We start from the raw sequence: 20,587 nt of genomic DNA on the forward strand, positions 1-20,587 counted from the left end.
CAGGATCAACATCGTATGTTGTCCCTTTTGTCCCCTGTGCCTAGCAGAATGCCTACACACAGTATGGACTTGCTATGGAACTTAACCAAAGGAAACAAGCTTGCTCCTGGTGCAGGAATGAGATGTAAGATTGGGGGGTACTGAGAGTGAATTGAGAAAGTGGTGTCATTTCTGGGATGTCAAGCTCCAGGTAGGAGGTGACTGATGGGTGGAAGCAAAGGATGCAGGAAGGAGCGGGATCCTTTACCCCCTACTATGCACATTTCTGATTTAATGTTTTATTGCACTTTTGGGACAGTTATAAACAGTGTTGAATCATGGCAGTGGTCATGGATATCTGTCTCATTCCTGAGCTTAAGGGATTGCATTTATCATGAACTATGGTGCTATTATTTCAGATAGCCTTTATTCTGTGAATGAAATCAGCTATTTCTAGCTAACTGCAGCCATCTGTGGTTTCCCCTTTGCCTTGTAGATATGATGACTATTTTAACAATAGATTTTCTAGGGTTGAACCATCTTTGCATCCTTGCTAGGAGTCATTATATATTAGCCTTCTGATATATAATAGCTTAATTCAACCCAATATTTTACTTTGGATTTTTCTTTCATAAGTGAGATAGTTGGCACTGTAACCTTAAGATCTGTACAACTCACAAGATCTACACCATTTCCATTTTCTCATCTCCTTCCCTTGGCTACAAATGCACTTCTTCCTGTTTCTCCAGCCTAATGTTGTATTCCATCTTAATGTGGCCAGCACCTACACTGCCTACCCTCTGCTTTCCTCCCTTCTCTCGGCCGGCTTATAGCCTTCTTTATGCAGTGCTCTTGATTGAGGGTGGAGCCAGTATTTTCCAGCCTCCTCTCTAAGGGCTGTTTGGGTTCTGGGTACGGGTGCTGCCTGGATGATGGATGTATCTTGGCTTAGTGGACAACTCTTTCTCTTCTAGCTCTTTCTTTTTGAATTGAGTAAAATTCACATAACATACTACTAAAAAAAATGGCATTTGGTGTATTCATAGTGTGCACATAGCCACATCTCTGTCTAGATCCAAGAAATTTTTATCGCCTGTAAAGGAAACCACATACCCATTAAGTAGTCACTCACCATTCTCCCCCGACCCCCAGCCCCTGGCAACTGCTAGTCTGCTTTCAGTTTATGAGAATGACCTGTGCAGGATGTTTCATATTCGTGGAATCATACAACACGTGACCCTTTGTGTCAGGCTGCACACGTGTTTATAGCAGCCCTGTTCACAATGGCCAAAGGTGGGAACTGCCGAATGCGGGTCAGCTGAGGAGTGGTGAGCACGTGGTCTGTCCATACGGTGGCTGTTAGTCAGTGGAAGGGACGCGCTGGTGCTGCAGCGTGGACGAGCCTTGGGAACGTGGTGCTAAATGGAAGATGCCAGTCTTCCCGTGGCCTCTGTGGAAACACGCTCAGAGAACGGACGGTCAGTCTGAGGGGTGCAGGGGGAGCGTGGAGAAAGTCAGCAATCCCTTTTAGACCAATGCAGAGCAGAGCCCCTATCTCGTCAGTTTGTCTCGCTTTGCGTGCATCTTAGCTATTGAGGTTAATGAAATAAAATCGCCATTAAGGGAGTGTGGTGCCACCCCCCCCCCCCCGCCCCCGCAGGCTCTACAGCCACTGCCCGTTGGTGCTTAAACGTTCTGGGCGCTATTCATGCTGAAAGTGCTTTCTCTCTTTTCAGTAAGAGATGCTAAAAACCTTGTCCCCATGGACCCCAATGGCTTGTCAGATCCCTATGTGAAACTGAAACTCATTCCTGACCCAAAAAGTGAGAGCAAACAGAAGACCAAGACGATCAAGTGCTCCCTCAACCCCGAGTGGAACGAGACATTCAGATTGTAAGTTGAAGTTATTGCAGCCCAGCATGGGGGGTGGGCCCCTGAGATGGGGAGTTCCTCTCCCAGCTGGTTCCTCCCCTCCCTCCCTCCTTCCCTCCCTCCCTCCCTCCCCCATTTCCTCTCCTACTCCTTCCTTTCTCCTTTTCCTCCCCTTCCATCTGCATTTTTGCATTGCAAGCCCAGTAAACATTGAGCCCACTTTTTTTTTTTTAATAGAGTTGAGAATGTCTGTGGTGTGGGGGAGTGGGTGGCATAGAAAATAGTGTGATGTGTTGCTAGGTGAAGGCAAGCTGTGGGAAGCTCAGGGTCTCGCAAACCCATAGGGTGTGGTGCTAACCTCCCCAGGGCTGAGTTTATGGAAAATGCTGGGCCTGCGCCCCTGGGCGCTCCTGCCAGCTTCCACGGAGGGTCTTCCCTGGCCGGTGCTCCGAGAACCCGGGGATCGTTTTTTCGACACACCTGGGCCAACAGGTGTTAGGATATCGGCCGGTGTTTATTGAGCACATACTATGTATGACAAGCACCGTATTAAGTGATCTGGCTCCGTTGGCCATTTCAACCCATTTTACCAATGTGCCCCACGCCCCACAGCAAACACGGGGCGGAGAGTGAGCCTTTGATAGGGACGTGAGAGGCTGCGGCTCAAAGCATGATTCCTCGAGGGTAGCCTCGTCCCCTCTCTCCTCTCTCAAAGCCAGTCTAGGGGCCCATCTCAGCCTCAGCCAAGGAGAGGCCTCAGAATAGGCATTTCCCCCCAGACCAGCACCTGCGAGACTCTCCAGCCATTCCCCAGCCTCGCCCTATAACCCACATGTGTGCTAACACCCGCACAATTACACAGTCTACACTGTATTTCTTATGGTAACTCTGTCCACAAGGTTCCCAGCACACCGCGAGCCCTGGTGAGACACGGGCAGGCAGCAGGAGTCGCTGGGACTGCGCCTCAGCGCGGCAGGCCTCCCCCTGAGCCACAGGCTGTCAGTCAGAGAAAGGTCTTCCTCGCGGGGAGCGCCGGGGATGGAAACGGAATAGGTTTCTTGCAACAGCTTGTAATCTTTCGAAGTTCCCGCCTTCGGGCCTTGCCCTCTTGCACGTTTCATCTGCTTGCGAGATCACCGTCGCCGGCACTGACCTCCCTGTCTCTCTCTCTCTGCAGCCAGCTGAAGGAATCGGACAAAGACCGGAGGCTGTCCGTGGAGATTTGGGACTGGGACCTGACCAGCCGGAACGACTTCATGGGCTCTCTGTCGTTCGGGATCTCGGAGCTGCAGAAGGCGGGGGTTGACGGCTGGTAAGGAAGGTTTGCTGTGGAAGCCGTAGCACAGCTGGGTCCATCAGACGTGGGACCGGCACTGTCTCCCTTTCCTCCTGCAAGTGACGTCCTGACGCAGAGTCACAGAGTGAAGGCTGGTGGATTGGACTGGCCTCACAGATATGTTTTATTTGGTCCTCGTGCTGAAAAGAAAGAAAAAGAATTAATTGCCAATATTTTAAAAGTCAAGACTTCCCATAAAAATCTGGACTTATGTCTTGAAAAACCAGGAAAATCTGGGCACCCTGGGCCCAATCACATGAGAACAGTTGAAGAGTTAATGTCCCCTTAGACAGGATTCTGTCTTTGCCACAGTCCCCACCACTCCCTATTGTTTTACACCAGCCCCACCTCACACAATTGTGTGACCTAACTGGCCCCATGGCTACTACAGCAGCTCTCACAATTTACCCCAAAGTTGTGTGCAACCACGGCCGGATCTGGACCTCTTTAAGAGGTCTCCTTCCCGGGGCTGCGGCCACGCCTGGGACTCGATGGCCGGGCAGTAGCACGTCTCCTTCTGCTGGGCTTTTGCCTGGTCCCTTCCTGAGGCAAAAGCTCGTTGCCAGTATTCCCAACAAGGAGGCTGGGAAGCCTCCGGGCAGCTGTCTGGGTGAAGGCGTCCAAGCTGACGGACCCACCTGGTGCAGTCAGTGTGGGAGAGTGGTAGCGGCAGCTCTGGCTTCTGGAAGAGAAACCCTCGCATTTCTGAGTGGCCTCGGGGCCTCTTCAGTTACCCGTGAAAGTCAATCAAAACCAAACTGGTTTAGCAAGAAAGAGAACGGACCCCCGGGACCACCTTGCAAATGCCTTGTCTCTCCTCCTACAGACCAGGGGCTTCCTCTAACTCTGTAGGCACTGAGTGTCTGCTCCGTCTGTCACTAGAGGTATGTGAGTGTGGACGGACGTGCTCCGAGGAGCAGGCTTCCGGAGGGGGTAGGCCTTGAGGAGGAAATTAGAGAGCGAATCACGGCATGAGCAGACAAGCCAAGAGGACAGAGCCCAGGCAAAAAAGAAAAGAAAATGACCAGGTGCCTTAAAGCGCAATGCACAGGTGGTTAACAACACAATCCTCATCCAGGAGAATTTCTCAGGGCTCCCTTAGCTCACGGGGGGGGGGAGGGGGGGGGAACCCGGAGGCGGCGCGGCTGGCCCGAAGGGGTGTGTCGGTAGGAGGAAGGCTGACATGACCGGGAGCTGGAGGAAACGGCCGCTGAGCAGCAGTGAGCCGCCTGGCAGGTGTCACGTGGGGACAGCGGGCCCGAATCTCAGCCGCTCACAGTTAGCATCGTCCCTGCAGAGCGGGGGCCGCCTGGGGCCACCGGGTTGGGAGCAGGTGGAGCACTGCGAGGGAGGAGGAGCTCATTAGAAAATGCCCCAGCAGGATATTAACAGGTCACGCCGTTATCTTTTCCCTTTTCCCCAAGTTTTGGATCATCGTCCTTAACATATGGATGAGCTAACTTTGCACACTGCCCCATGACCACTCCAGATTCCGTGTCCCTTCCTCTTTAAGTCAGGCCCAGAGAGGGCAGAGGAAGAACATGGGGCCCCGGGGGTCTGGGGAGACGGAGGGAAGGCCATTGAGACGAGGATTACTGCAATAGCAGCAGCGCCGCAGTCTCACCGGGTCGCTGGCGCTAGGCTGACCACTGCCAGGATCGGGAGTCACCCGGATGCAGCAGTGACCAGATGTGCAGAGAGCCCTTTACTACGTGTGAGCTGGGGGGTCGGGGGGGGGGACTGTGCAGCTGTGGGGCGCCATCTGGCCTCACGCTGGAGTCCCAGTCCCTGCCCATCGCCTCTGGGAGGTCCCTCCACATTGTCCTCTTTGTCCCACCCCCAGGCCACCGCCAGGCTGCACCCCCTCAGCACTTCCTGCCCCTCATGTCGGAGTCTCCACCGTGGCGAGCCCTCCACCCTTCCCCACCCACGTCTGCTCTCTCGGGCCCTCCCTGTAGGTCTCTGCCCAGGGCCCCAGGAGGGGGCACAGCCCCTGCTTTCACCCCACCCTCACCCTTCTCCTTCCCAGGGTTCTCTGGGCCCCAGAGGGCGGGGCTGTGCCCACGGGTGCTGCCACCCTCCTGGCCCCACAGCAGAGTGCAGGGAGGACAAATGGCTTCATGGAGAGGGACAGCACGTGAGAACTACGCCCCATTATCACTGCGTGTGCACCTGCATCCTCCGTGGGTTCTCCAGCCGTTCTGGGCGGAGCACGGTTCCTGGGATCAGAGGAGTTCAGCGAGGTGTGGGGGGCACAGCTCATGTGACAGGGCCGGGGCTCGGCCCCGGTCATGGCAGTGGCACAGCCTAAGCACAAGCACATGCACTCTGCCTCCTGCCACAGGGCGGAGCCCGGACCACAGAGCCTCCCAGCGGGAGGGGTGCTTTGTGACTCGGAGTCGTCAGCTCTCTGACGGGGCCTTCTCGGCAGATAGGACTCCACGTGATTACAGCCTCGCCCCTCCACCTTTTAGGAAAGCTGTGAAGTCCATGAAATTGTAGTTGGGAGGGAACTTTTGCAAAATAAAAGCCCTCTTCAGATTTTGCAGATAAATGTCCTCTTCAGATTTAGGGCCAAAACATCCCTGATTCTGTCTTAACTCTAAATGTACCAAATTCTAGAAATTTGGATCCTTATTCCAGGAATCCTTTTAACACTGTGTGGTCTAGAGTAAGTCACGCCCCGGGCCTGAGCCTCAGTTTCCCTGCCTGAAGGGCTGAGCTCTCCCCGTGATTCTGCGCCGAGGCTGGGGCGGCAGAGCAGCTGGGGCTCCGGCGGGCGCCCGCCTCAGGCCCTGCTGCCTGGCCGCCAGCTCCGTCTGAGTCCGGTTCTCCTCTCGGCTCCTCATCTTATTTATGCTGTCTCCTCGCCTCCCCTTGTGTTCCAGAGGTTCGTCTGCTTTATTGTTGTTTTCCCCCAAAGAATCGGCTCTGGGGTTTGTATCAAGTCTGCGCTTCTTTTTCTCTTTTCCTATAGGTTTGTTTTGTGGCCTTTGAATTTCAGCTGAACATTTTGCTAATGTATTTTTCCTCTCTTAACCTCTTCCTCGCTTTAAAAACAATGAACAGCCCTGACCGGTTTGGCTCAGTGGATAGAGCATCGGCCTGCAGACTGAAGGGTCCCAGGTTCGATTCCGGCCAAGGGCATGTACCTTGGTTGCAGGCACATCCCCAGTAGGGGGCATGCAGGAGTCAGCTCACCGATGTTTCTCCCTCATCGATGTTTCTAACTCTCTATCCCTCTCCCTTCCTCTCTGTAAAAATCAATAAAATATATTAAAAAAATAAAAAATAAAAACAACGAACAGGCACTGGAGGGAAGGCATTTCCTCCCAGCTCTGACACGTTGCGTTCTAGCTGTCGCTGCTTAGCAGGTGTGCAGGTGTCGTTAATTTCCTTCCCAGCTGCTTCCACAGCAGCCCCTCTTAGCCGTGGGTGGACCCCAGTGCCTCCTGGAACTCCGGATGGTACCGCACCCCACACAGGCCATGTTTTCCCCACACACACCTTTTCACTAAAGGAAGCACCCATGGCTTCTCTTGACGTATCCAAATGCCAGCGTCCCGCCGGTTAGGCTTTGGGGCCACTCTTCGGTGAAACGAGGGTGACTTGAATATAAGCCCTGGGCTACTGGGACAGCTGCTCTGGTCACTAGGACGGCCGCCAAGTGACTGACGGTGGCCTCGCTGGAGGCAGGGGTGGCACAGCTGGGCTGCCGCTCGCCTCCTGCTTGAACGAGGCGGGGGCACGGCGCAGAGCCTTCGGTTCTACCGTCTACTTAGACTTGCACACCTTTGAGTTGACATGTTTATATTTTTACAGTTACCTGGTCCTTGAAACAAGTTACGTTGGCCTTATTTCTAAGAGAGATCAAGTGTCCTTTCAAAGTGAATTTATTATTAAAAAAAGAGATAATTTGGTGAAATTGATTTGGTGAAAATGATTAGTTGAGAATATCCAGATTTATCGAAATCCACGAAGGTGGGCAAAGTCTGCCAACCCCCCCTCCGTGCCTCTTCCTGTGACTTGACTTTGTGGAGGTTTCCAGAAGCCCCTGCTGGGTCAGGGCACCCTTCTTGACTTCTGGCGAAGACACGGGTGCTCTCTCCGTTGGTTTGCCGTTTGGAAGGCAGTGGGAACCTTGAAGGGGAGATTGAATATGAAATGTGGAGGCCCGGCTGGCCCTCTGCCTGGACTCACCGAGCCTTGTGCTTAGAGGCTGCCTGGGATGCTCTGTGGATGGAGGGAAACCTGTTTGCTTAGAGGCCTCTCTCGGGAGTGAGGCGTTGGGGGATCTTCCCTTACTGACTCGAATGCCTGCCGATGCCCTTTCCCCTCCCCGCTCTCTCTCACCGACCGGGGGGACGCGTCTTGGTGGTCGGGGAAAACGGGAGCATCAGGGTTATTTAATGACGTTACTACCAGTGATGGTGATGACGGTGCCTGTTACTGAACACGTGCTAAGTGCCAGGACTCTGCTCATTTTTCATGCATCATCATATCTTGCCTTCACAATGATCCTATGAGGAAGAGGCTTTTATTCCATTTAAAGATGAGAAAAACCAAGACTCCGAGGGCCTAACCAGCTTACCCAAGGAGTCCTGGAGGCAAAGGCAGGGGTGTGATTCGGACAGAGACGGGGTCCGACTCCAGGACCGGTGTCCCTAGCCGCGGAGGGAGTCTGTTCCGCTAGAGACCGAGCACTTTGGGGCGCAGTCATGCGCGTGCCCAGTGCCAGGACAGCACGCCGCAGCGTGCGTAAAAGAAGAGGGCGTCGCAGTGCTGGCAGAGGGACAGGAATGCGGGCACAGAGCTTCAGAGCAGCTTCCAGAACAGAAATCACCCAATGGGCAAACAGTAGGTGCCAACTTGCAGTACTGAGTGATATAACTAAGACAGTTGTGGCAGGAGAGAACGAGAGAGAGAACGAGAGTATGTTACACCCTGTAAGCACAGAATGTGTATTTCCTGATGTCCATGGAATAGTTACAAAAATACAAATACACAGCATACCTGGCCACACACACACACACACACACACACACACGCCCCAGGACAAAACCCCTCCACATGTTGTAGGAGTACAGCTTCCCTAGGCCGCCTTCCCGGGTTCTGCCCATGAGATGCTGCTGCGCAGTCACGGAGTTTGCCTGGCCCTTGTCTCCCTTTAGGTTTAAGCTGCTGAGCCAGGAGGAGGGCGAGTACTTCAACGTGCCCGTGCCGCCGGAAGGAGGCGAAGGCAATGAGGAGCTGCGGCAGAAGTTTGAGGTGAGCGGTCTCCCTTCCCGCCGCCTGGGAACCGGCGAGCCTGCCCTGTGATGTCCGTCCCGTTCGCGGCGCTCTTCCTAGCGCGGCCTTTCCCAACTCCGGGCCTTGCCATGGTGTCGCCCAGAAAACTCCTATTTACCCTTCAAGACCTCAGTTAAATGCTCCTGCCTTGTGAGGCCACCCCTGCCTCCCTGTGTTCCTTCAGATTGAGACTGTTCTGGGAAGTGCTCGCTCACTGCCGGGCGTTTTGGGGTGTGGTCGGGGACGGGGGTGGTGGTGAGCACAGCCACAGAGCAGTGATGTGTTTTGGAGGCTGAGTTGGGAGGTTTGCTGGGGGCTAGAGTCTGGGTTGGGTGTTGGGAGGTGGTGCTGTCGTGTGGAAAAATGGAACTGACTGTGCTGGGGGCTCCATGAAATACCCGTGGGCGTATCTTCCAAAGCACCCGGACCCTGGCCTTGGCCCCGACCTTGGGCTCTAGTGCTGGCTCTGCTTCTGCTCCGACAGACCCCTTCCCTTCTGTGGGGCCCAGTAGACCCTATTTTCATCTGCCTGAGAGCAGCTGGATGTAGGTACATCCAGTTTCACAGAGAGCGTTTTGGGAAGATGGGCTTAGTTCTGTCATTATTTGTGTAGTGAGGGTTTTTAAAGTTGTTCCGTGAGGGAAAACAGGGTTTTGTTCATGTTTACCAATTTTAGATAAGTGGTGACGGCTTACTGACTGAAAAAATGTACAGCATAGCTAGAAAAATAGATCGCCATCGCTGCTATCCATCAAAAACCTCACAAGCAAATGAAAAAATACAACCAGGGAACGTTCTTTGGACGAGAGGCCCATGGTACTTTGGGGACGTGGAGGGAACGTAAGCTTGTCTGGAGCATGGGGACGGTGTCCCTGAGGAAACAGCAACGGGCATTACCAAGTAAAGAGGGGAAGCATGCCGTCCAGAGGGGGCAGCACGTGCAAAGGCCCTGTGGCAGGGAGTGGCAGCCGCTGCCTGAGACCGACCACCAGGCACTGGGAGAGCAGGGAGAGCCGAATTGAGCTCAGGCAGGGCTGTGGAGGAAGGGGAGGTCCAGAAGGGCTGTGCTGGCCTTAGCAAGGATTTTGCCTTTTATTTCAAGAGCCATGTTAGTTTTCCCCTGAACTTGACAGAAATAGCACTTGAGTGTTGACCCATCTCTTGAGCCTGTGCCCTCCACAAAACCTGGACTATGGTGGCAGTCCTGACCCAGTGGGATATCCTTTCCTGGAAACAAGTGGGATGAGCATGCTGGCCTTGAGCTTAAGCTGAACTTGGTAACTGGGGTCATTCCCGTACACTTGGGTCAAGGCCAGAGGAGCTGGTAGGCAGACTTGCCCCCCAGCAGTGCTGAGAACTGGACCCAGTCTGATAAAAGCAGTCCTTGCAGAGACCATTGCTCTCTCTTTCCCTCACCTGAAGACGCGTCCATTTGCTGCCGTTAAAATGTGTTATTACTGTGGGTGACAGAACACCAGGGCAGTATTTCCTTGCGTAAAATGAAGTCGCCATTTTGCAAAACGATTTCTTCTGTCCTCGGGCAGAAGGAACACAAGGCACACGTTTCCGACGCGAGCAGAGCACTTGCCTGGGCCAGCTCCTGCTTGGAGGAACGGGCTGTTTCGTCTGCGTGCTGCCAGCAAGAGCCCGCGCGCTGTGGGTACCTGGGTTATAATCGCTCGGGGCCAGAGTTGTTGCCTAAAACGTGTTTCTGACAGATTGGAAAGTGTTCTCAGACACATAGAGGAATTTCAGTTGACCCTGAACGTGAGAAATGTAATCCCTGTGCAATAACTAATTAGCACCTAGAATGACTCAGACATTATTTTCAAGTCTCTGATCTGGAGAAATTCTGAGTAACGATAAAGTCAAGCTGCTGGAGTTGGGGTAATAGAACTTCACAGTTGGGGTGTGTGGGGTGCAGCCACCACGTGTGGTCCATTTCAGAAGGTCCGAGTGGGCTCTGGATGGACTCTCTTCTGACTGTGGGCTTGCCGATGGGCCAGGGAAGGGAAGGCACCATTTTGGATGCTCAGAATGGGTTTTCTGAGATTTTTCTAAATAATTTCTTAGAGTTTTTAGATTTCAACATGCCGACTGTGTGCCGGATATTATTTTAAGTGCTTTAGCTATATTAACTCGTTGAATTTACTCCTCATGACCATTTTGAATGGTAGCTGCCATCCCCAGCCCCATGTTCCTTTCACCAACGAGGCCCCAGAGGTTCAGCCGCCTTCTCCCACCCCACACTGCTCACGGCCCTGCCCCGCGGCCCCCAGCAGGGACTGTAAGGGCTGCAGCACAGGCAGTTTCTCTGGAGGAGGTCCCAGAGGCACGCAGAGCGGTGGGGAAGGGATGTGCGGGGAGCAGGGGGCCGAGTGCACGTGCTATCAGCCACGTACGCTGTGGGCCACCGGGGTTTCGTCCGCTGGGAACGGAACGCGTGCTCAGGGCTCCCAGTCGAGGGGCAGGAAGCTGAAGTTCCACCCGCTCCCTTCCGTTCGTGGCTGAGGGCTGCTTCCCGGGGAGTAACTCGCCAGCACTTCCCACTCGCCCTGCCAGTGGGCGGTGTGCTCGTGCACCGGGAGCCCAAGGCAGGGCCACGGGTGTCCTGGGCCAGCAGCCCCGTGGGGAGAGGAGTGTCCTGGGCCCTGCAGGACACCTGGGCCGCCTCCGGGCAGCGGAGCCTATTCTGTACCAGGGGTTCAGAGCCAGGCGGCTTGGCTTTGAGCCCCAATTCTGCCCTACCTTGCTGAGGGCTGTAGATAAGTTACTTGATATCTCTGAGCTTTTGATTCTTCATCTGTCAAATGGGGACTCGGCACTTCCTGCCTCCTAGGCTGCGTGAGGGTTGACTGAGATAATGCGTTTAGAATGGCATCTGGCACGTCACGGCATTCAGATGTCGGGTCGTCCTTATCACGATCAGCTTCCCCTTTGGAATAAAGCACGCCCAGGGTGCCCCGGGCTTGGGAAGGGCTGTGTGCGGGTCGGGAGCATCTACAGGGCCTTCTGCCACCACAGCTGGGTCCGGGGGCGTGGGAGCTCCTTGTAGGGGTGGGGGTGGCCGAGGAGTCAGCTTACACCAGCACAGGCGTTAGTCACCCGAAAGGAGCCCCGGAGGCTGCCGAAGCGCCTTTGCTCTCCCCAGCGCGGCCTGTCAACAGCATTAACTTGGTCTTCGCTCCGAGTGCTTCTAGTGCTCGCTTTCTCCTTGAGCGCCGAGTTCTAGGCCGCTGAGTCACAGACATGAAAAGGCAGCCTTAGTGCTTCCTGTTTCTGAAGCCATGTCCAACCCAGCGAGATGGAGGACAGTTTTAATTTGGGCCTCGATTTTACAGTGTTTGCTTTGATGGAGAGACTGCTAGGCATGAGGTTACTGGTATCAACCGGTGGTCACTGGTGCCACCTCAATGCCAACAGAATCGCTCATTTGGGGTGCAGTGAAGAAGGAAACTATTTGGTGGAAACAGCTCAACAATGATACATGATAGTTTACCCCCGCCAGTCAGATGGCAAGACATCTTCGGTGCTTCAGCTCTAGTCCCTGAAATGTAGTCTTCCGTCTTTTTTTTTTTTTTTTTTTAATTTCAGAGAGGAAGGGAGAGGGAGAGAGAGAAACATCAATAATGAGAGAGAATCATTGATCAGCTGCCTCCTGCATGCCCCACAATGGGATCAAGCCTGCAACCCGGGCATGTGCCCTTGACCGGAAATGAACTGGAACCCTTTGTTCCTCAGGCTGACACTATCGTCAGAGCCAAACTGGCTAGGGCCAGTCTTCGGTATTTGGTGGAAAGTAGCACCCTGAGCCAGAGGAGAGCTGGCTTATATAGACAGAAATCCCCACCCTGGTCCCTGATTGGTCCATTCTCATGCTAATGACTGAATCCTCACAGTTTGGTCCAAAAACAGTGTTCTTATTGGTCAGAATAGAGCTGCTCTGATTGGTCAGAGCTGCACAGCTCCCATTGGGTGGGGGAAAGCCTCAGTCCTTTTGGGTGAAATAGGATTCCAGGAATCCTATCTAATAAAAGAGTAATATGCAAATTAACCATCACTCTGCTACACCCACCAGCCACACCCACCAGCCAATCAGAGTGAGTATGCAAATTAACCCCAACCAAGATGGCTGCAGCCATAGAGAGCAGGAGGGAGGCTTGGGTTTCCCTGGCAATGGAGGAAGCCAAGCTTTCCACACACCCTGGCAGGCCCAGGCCTCCACTCAAGGTTACAAAGTTTCAATTATAGAAGGTAAATAAATTCCAACAGAAATGACGGCAGCCATTGAGCTGGAAGAGCAGGAGGCTAGGGTTGCCCCAGGTGATGGAGGAAGCCAAGCTTCTGCAGCCCTGGCCGGCTCAGGCCTTCACTCCAGGCTACAAAGTTTCAATTATAGAAGATACATAAGTCCCAACAGAAATGGCTGCCACCACAGAGCGAGCAGGAGGCTTGGCTCTGCTCCAGGCTACAAAGTTTGAATTGTAGAAGATAAATAAATTCCTAATACCAGGGCCTCCACTTGGGTTGCCGGGGGTCGTGGCTAGCCTGCCAACCACCACAGGCCCTCGCCCAGGCCACCCCACACCCCAAGGGAACCCCCACCCTGATCCGGGACACTCTTCAGGGCAAACCAGCTGGCCCCCACCTGTTCAACAGGCCTCTATCCTATCTAATAAAAGAGTAATATGCAGATTGACCATCACTCCAACTCACAAGATGGCTGCCCCCATGTGGTCAAAGATCCTGCCCCCATGTGGACACAAGATGGCTGCCACAAGATGGCCAGCAGGGGAGGGCAGTTGAGAGGGACCAGGCCTGCAAGGGAGGGCAGTTGGGGGCGATCAAGCCTGCAGGGGAGGGCAGTTAGGGGTGACCAGGCCAACAGAGGAGGGAAGTTGGGGCAAACAGGCTGGCAGGGGAGCAGTTAGACATCAATCAGGCTGGCATGGGAGTGGTTAGGGGGTGATCAGGCTGGCAGGCAGAAGCGGTTAGGGGCAATCAGGAAGGCAGGCAGGTGAGCAGTTGGGAGCCAGCAGTCCTGGATTGTGAGAGGGATGATCCCACCAGGATCGGGTCTAAATGGGCAGTCAGACATCCCTTGAGGGGTCCCAGATTGGAGAGGGTGCAGGCTGGGCTGAGGGACACCCCCCCCCTCTCGTGCACAAATTTCGTGCACCGGGCCTCTAGTTCCTTTATAAGGGCTGGCTCAGATGGCAGAAACGCCTGCAGGCAGTTCAGTGCGCAGGCGGGCAGTTTAGCTCAGAGGCTCCTTCCAGGAGTGCAGTTTGTGTGAGAGCCCTTGTGCAGAAATGACTGCTAGGCTTCTGCTTTGCTTTTCCTTCCTCCCTCCCTTCCTACCTTCCTTCCTTCCTTCCTTCCTTCCTTCCTTTCTTCCTTCCAAGTTAGCCACCAGGAGCCCTACTTAGTAGGCATCTTTTTTCTTAGGGTTCAGACTGGGAATCCCTGGCCTTTCCAAAGGACACAGGACCTACAAAAGCTCCCTGTATAGGGATCACAAACCCAGGTGTTTTCAGGAGCGAGGCAGATTATAGGAAGAGGAAAAGCTTAGTGTAAGACAGCAGGGGTTGGTGGGGACCGTGGTAAACTAGAGAAGGCATGTCCTATCCAGAGGCACCATGCCTTTCTGAATGGGCTCCATGTTGCCGGATCTACAGTAACATTCCCTTCTTTGTGGGGCATATGTTGCAAGACCCGCAGTGGATGCCTGAAACTGTGGATAGTACCCTATCTACACTGTTTTTTCCGATACATAATACACTTCCTGGCTTCCCTGTGTCATACCCCAACGGCCAGCATCACTACTCTTGCACTCTGGGGCCACCATTAAGTAAAGTCATGGGGACGTGAACACAGGCACTGCGGTGCCACGACAGTCAGTCTCGTGACTGAGAGAGCTGCTAAGTTAGTGGCTTATGCAGCCAGGAGACGTGGACAGAGGGTGATTCGTGTCCTGGGTGGCACAGAGTGGGACTGCGTGAGATTTCATCACACTGCTCAGAATGGTGTGTGATTTGAAACTGATGAATTGTTTATTTTTGGAATTTTTTATTCAATATTTTCAGACCACAGTTGATGGTAGGTAACTGAAACCACAGAAAGCAAAGCTGCGGCTAAGAGAGACGACTGTGTTCTTTATAACAGGAGTGGGGAACGTCCCGTCGCGGGCCGAAAAAGGCCTGCAAAATCATGTGGTCTGGCCCTGCCAAGGCATTAGGGTGAGTTAATTAAATGTTTGACCAAATACAGCAGCTACTTTTTAAGGTGATAATTTTGTATGGCCCAAGAATGATGTTATTAACATCCAAGTGGCCCTGGCTGGTTTGGCTCAGTGGATAGAGAGTTGGCCTGCGGACCAAAGGGTCCCAGGTTCGATTCTGGTCAAGGGCACATGCCCAGGTTGTGGGCTCAATCCCAGGAGGCAGCCAATCAATGATTCTCTGTCATCATTAGTGTTTCTATCTCTCTCTCCCTGTCCCTTCCTCTCTGAAATCCATAAAATATAATTAAAAATAATAATACAATGAACATATGAATAAATAAATATCCAAATGGCCCGTGGCAGGGGAAAGGTTCCCCACTCCTGCTTTATAAGAAGCTTGGAATCAGGTGTGTGGAGGACATCTCTTGATTTTTAAGTTGTCAACTTATTTAAATGTTAAAACCACAGACCAGGCTGATAGAGCTATTAGACTTCTGATCTAGAGTCGAGAAGCGTAGATGACATTGTGTTTTAGTCTGTTCAGGTTTCTATAAAAAACGCCATAGGCTGGTGGCCCAAACAACAAAACTTTACTTCTCACAGTGCTAGAAGCTGGAAGCCCAAGACCAAGGTGCCGGCAGATTCCGTGTCTGTGAGGGCTTCCTGGCTCAAGGACAGCCACGTTCTCGTTGTCTGCCGGTGGGGGAAGGAACAAGAGAGCCCTCTTCGGGATCTCTTTTATAAAGGCACTGATCCCATTGATGAGGGCTCCACCCATCTCTAAATACCAGCACACTGGGGGTTCAGATTTCAACATTAACTTTGAGGGGGTCATAAAACATTTATAAGTTTTTACTAGAGGTCCAGTGCATGAAGTTTGTGCACGGGTAGGGTCCCTAGGCCTGGCCGGCGATCAGGGCCGATCTGTGGGGCGACTAGCGGGGCGATCTGGGGGCCCCCGCTGGCACCCACCTTGGCCGGCCTGGGGCCTGTGGGCTGGGGGCAGCTCCTGCATTGAGCATCTGCCCCTTGGTGGTCAGTGCGTGTCATAATGGCTGGTTGTTCTGATGTTCGGTTGATTTGCATATTAGGCTTTTATTATATAGGATAGTACATACCTGAGAAAAGTCACAAAAGCAAATTGGGATAAAGTATGGAAAGAGGAATTTTGGCCCCAAATTCAGAGCAAAGAAGGTCACTTGCAGGACTAAGAAATGAAACTATTGGCCACTTGCTGTTCCTTGAAGGTCGGAAAAAAACATTTTCTCTAAGCAAAGACAATTGGAGAAGTTGGGAAGATGAGCTCTTCAGCCATGCTTCGCTCGCACGCTGTGCTGGGGCCTAAGCACACGGCAATGGGCATGCGCACCTAAGGGCTGGGATAGGGTGGGGACCAAGGAAGTCAGGACAGGAGTCTTCACAGGTTGGAGTGTGTGAATTGGATGAGTCTTGAGTCAGGATTCAAAGAAGGCAGGAGACATAAAGCAAGGAGGTGGGAGGGTGGGAAGGGAAGAACGTGTTTGGGTCAAGACAGCCTGGGGAGCAAAACTCGGGGGCTGAAAAATGAGATTTGGGGATGATAGGAGGCCCTGGCCCCAAAAAGCAATGAAACTTCTGTTTTAGGCTCTTCTCTTGTTTGCATTCTCCCTGATGATCTCATGGTTTTAACTACCCCCTTTATGCCGTAGCCTCCAAATCTCTGTCTCTGGTTTATATATTGTTTCTTAACCCCAAACCCACATAGACAACTGTTTACTGGGTATTTACACTGGGTTGTCCCAGAGACACTTAAATCCCAACATATCTTCCTATAAAGTACATTCACAGCAGCTTTGTTAATAGCCAAAGGGGGACGGGGGCGGGGGTGCAGTACAAATGCCCATCAACAGGAGAATGGATAACCATGGACAATGAACATGATTCAGCGATGCAAAGGAACAAACTCCTGGCTCATGCAGCAACAGGAAGCTAAATGCAAAAGTCTGCCTCCTCTAGAAAGGAAAACTTGTTTCACACGCACGATACTTCCCTCTCACGATACTTCCCTCAACATGTGGGTGTTTCACACCATGCAATCCTCCCATTCTCTGCAGACACCAACCAGGTGTCCTACAGTTTAATTCAGTTCTGTCCCTAACCACCTGGAGTTAGCACAGACCCCACAGGTGAAGGGCTCAATCCCACAAGGCTGCCCCCACTTGAGACTCCAATCACAAACAGTGGGTCTGAAGGTCGCCCACACTTCTGTCTGGCCGGCCTCTCCAAGACCCCTCTGTGGGTTTTGTAATTTGCCCACAGAGCTCAGAGAAGCACTTCTGTTGTACTGGTTTAGTATGTGATAAGGGATGTGATAAAGGATACAGAGGAACAGCTGGATGGAGAACTACACGGGGCAAGGTCCAGAAGGGTCCCAGGTGCGGGAGCTTCTGTCACCGGGGGTTGGGGTGCACCACCCTCCCAGCACATGAATGTGTCCACCAGCCCAGAAGCTCTGCACACCCCACAGTTTGAGGAATTTGTGAGGCTTCATTCTGCAGGCACGATCGATCGGTTACTAACTCCATCTCCAGCCCCAGAAGATGGGGCCGAAAGTTCCAAGATCCCAATCATGGTAGGTCCTGCTGGGACAGCCTCCATCCAGAAGACATTCAGGAGCCCACCAAGAGTCCCCATATTAGAAAAAAAGGATGCTCCTATTGTCCAGGAAATCCCAAGGGCTTTAGGAACTCTGCTAGGAACTCAGATCAAAGGCCAAATGGTAGAACAAAGGAAGCTCCTCACAGGGGCAGAGACCAAACATATACTTCTTATTGTGTCACATCCTATGGCTCCATGGAGGTGAAGCTACAACACTGACCTTCAGGGATGGAGGTGGGAGCAGGGAGTCCTGTGTGGGAAGGAGGAAGGGGCCGCAGGACTTCCTGAGGGTGGAAATGTTCTACATCCTGATTGGGGTTTCGGTTACTTGTGTTTATACGTTTGTCAGAACTCACAGAACTGCACACCTAAGATTTATGCATTTCACTCTATCCACCTCAACCTTTAAGACATTAAAACGAAAAAAACGGTGGATGTTTTGTCAGCATGACAAGCAGAATGCTGGTGGAACCACCTGTGGAGAAGCCCTACACCTGGCAGTTTTAAGGCTCGAAGGAAGGGGGAATCTCGCTGACTGAAATCAGACTATCCGCCTCTTCCCGCTTCCGCTCACACGCCAGAGTTTCCCCTCCTCCCCTTCCCATCTCACTGAAAAGCGCCACCACCCTCCCAGGTGCTCCAAACAGAAGTGGAGCTGTCCTTCACTCCTGACCTCCCTCTCCCGATCCGTGTCCAGCCCTGAGAAGTCTGTCTCCCACTTCTTTCCCTCCACACTGCAGACACTGAGTCGGGCCCCGCCATTTCTCACCGTGATGACTGCAGTCACTTCTTAAAGGTTTCAAACTGGCCTCCTCTAACCGAGTCCCTTCCCTAAACTCAGGGTGCTCTTCCCAGGGCACTGTGGAAACCTGCTGTGCTCACATCAGCCCAGACTTCTGGATGGGTGTGCAAGGCTTTCTCAGCTCCTGGCTGCCTCCCAGGCCACGTCTGCCTTGCCTTCAGTGCTCCAGCCAGATTTTAGTCCTTTGACTGTGTCTTGTTGTTGGCTTGGTAAAGGCTTTCTGCTGCTGACTCCAAATTCTTTACCTGGATAACTCCTAAATACATTTTGTGCAGAGGACCCAATACCTGCTGGGATGCAAATTCTTTGAGCATCTGTCTCTGCTTTGCTCCCTGATGGAGCCTCAGAATCTAGGGCAATACCTGGCATGTAGCAGGCACTCAATAAGTATTTCTTGAATGAATGAATGACTCTTCCCTGATATTAAACCCCATGGGAAGCTTTTTGTTGCCTCTTTGTCTTATAAAGACAAGTGAGTAATGCAACAATAATTATGTCTACCATCCATTGAGCATCTACTAAGTGACAAGAATGGTGCTGAGAACTTTGTGATACATTATCTCATGTCATTAACTCATTTTCTTGGGAAGGGGACTGAGATTTAGAAAGCAAATTCAAATAAGTGCCTCTCTGTGGTGGTGGGCAGTCCTCATGGATCTTGTGTTCTAGTGTGAGGAGAAAGACAATAAGTTAAGAAACAAGTACATATCTGGTTTGTAAGGTGGTGATAAGAGATATGAAAAAACAAAGTAAATAAGGGGGAGGGAGATTGCTGAGAGCTATTTCATGTCAGGCACTTGGGGAAGAGCTCTCTTAGAGGTGAGGGAGCTCTGGGGAAAGACCTCTAAGTACAGGAGACAGAAAGTGCAAAGATCCTGGGAAAAAAATGTGTTTGGTGCTTTCAGAGAACAGCAACGAGGCCATGTGGTTATAGCAAGGAGAAGGGGCTGAAATAAGAGGGTGCAGAGGGGACAGGTTTTCTGTGGCCTTTGCCTGTTTCTCTGACAGAGACACGAAGGTCTGGGATGTTTGGTGGAGGAGTGTTGTGAGCCAGGATTACACAGCTTGTCCACTGCCAGAGTTGGGATTCTAAGCTGAGCTTTTAATGCCACAATTTTCTCACTCCTAGAAGCAATCCAGTAACAAGGCCCTGGCAGGTGCAGGTCTCCCTGCTGTTCTCTTATCTCTCCTTGTTCCAGAGCATTTGCTGCCATTTGAGTCACTATTTTACTGCTCACAGAAGCAGATCTCTCCCCCATTGCACTGAGGACAAACATGGGCCTCACCCATTCATTTATCCATTTAACCAGAAACTATATTAGTTGTCAGGGAAACTGTGGAGAATGAGACATAGTCTGTAAACACTGTTTTCAGTGTGCCTGGGGGAAAAGTGAACAGCCAGTTATCATCCAGTATAAATGGGAGGTGAAATGAATGAAGGGAGCAAATAGGAACACCTAGTCCAGACACAGGGAGTCAAGGAGGACTTGCCTGAGGAAGTAAAACTGGGGTAACTAAGTTGACGAAGGAAGGAAGGAGAAAGAACAGCCATCCATAGAGAAGCAAGAGCATGTGCAAAGGCCCTGAGGTGGGAGGTGAAAGGATGAAGCTGGGTTGCAGGGAAGAAGGACTCAAGGAGTGATGTGGTGGGAGAGCCAGGTAGGGCCCAATCATGCTGGGCCATATTGGCCAGTACACGCTCCAAGGTCTTTATCCTAAAAATGAGTCACCACTGAAGCATTTTAAGCAGGTGGTGACTCGGTTGGGTGTGAGGAAGTGGAAACTTGCTCTGGCTGCATGTGAAGCCCTGTGTGGAGGGAACCAAGGTGACTGTCCAGGTGAGAACTGATGGCAGGTGATGTTGGTGGAGATGGAAAGAAGATGAATTCTAGAGGCCGCGAGGAGGAAAAGGTGCCTGCTCCTGGTGAGATGTGAGGGCTCCAAGAGAAATGGAGGTGCCAAGGATGGCCTCCAGGTTCTGGCCTTGCAGAGTGGGATGCTGGCCATGGTTTTCATGGGACAGGGGTGTGTGAGTGGCAGGAACCACAGCATGCACGTCTGTATGTGTCTTCCTACAAAGGCATCGTCAAACCTGAACAACGTGTCTTGTGTTTCTCCCTCCAGAGGGCCAAGATCGGCCAGACACCCAAGACTCCAGAAGAAAAAACTTCCAACACCATAGCCAAGTTTGACAACAATGGGAACAGGGACCGGATGAAGCTGAGTGACTTTAACTTCCTGATGGTGCTTGGGAAAGGCAGCTTTGGCAAGGTACAGTGTGGTTTGCTGGTTGTACCTCCTCCAGAAAGAAATTACTAAAAAGGCAAACACATTTGTCTGATAAGGTGACATACAAACTGAGGATGAGCATGAACAAGGTAAACATTCAAAGAGCTAGGAGAGAACAGCATGTGCAAAGGTCCTGGGGTAGGGAAAGCTTGGTACATTT

The 20,587-nt window shown here is 52.3% G+C and overlaps 1 protein-coding gene across 4 annotated transcripts in view; it reads left to right on the forward strand.

Annotated features, from left to right (window-relative positions):
- PRKCB (protein kinase C beta) overlaps positions 1 to 20,587 on the forward strand; it is a 305,124-nt gene that overhangs the window by 218,430 nt on the left and 66,107 nt on the right. For all 4 annotated transcript variants that reach the window (XM_008152760.3, XM_008152759.3, XM_054714439.1 and 1 more), the window contains 4 exons: positions 1,716 to 1,872; positions 3,029 to 3,163; positions 8,359 to 8,455; positions 20,263 to 20,409. In XM_008152760.3, the coding sequence (XP_008150982.1) occupies positions 1,716 to 1,872; positions 3,029 to 3,163; positions 8,359 to 8,455; positions 20,263 to 20,409 (536 nt within the window). The remainder of the gene's footprint in view (positions 1 to 1,715; positions 1,873 to 3,028; positions 3,164 to 8,358; positions 8,456 to 20,262; positions 20,410 to 20,587) is intronic.

This window comes from Eptesicus fuscus, chromosome 4, assembly GCF_027574615.1.
Source record: "Eptesicus fuscus isolate TK198812 chromosome 4, DD_ASM_mEF_20220401, whole genome shotgun sequence".
In the NCBI taxonomy this organism is placed as follows: domain Eukaryota; kingdom Metazoa; phylum Chordata; class Mammalia; order Chiroptera; family Vespertilionidae; genus Eptesicus; species Eptesicus fuscus.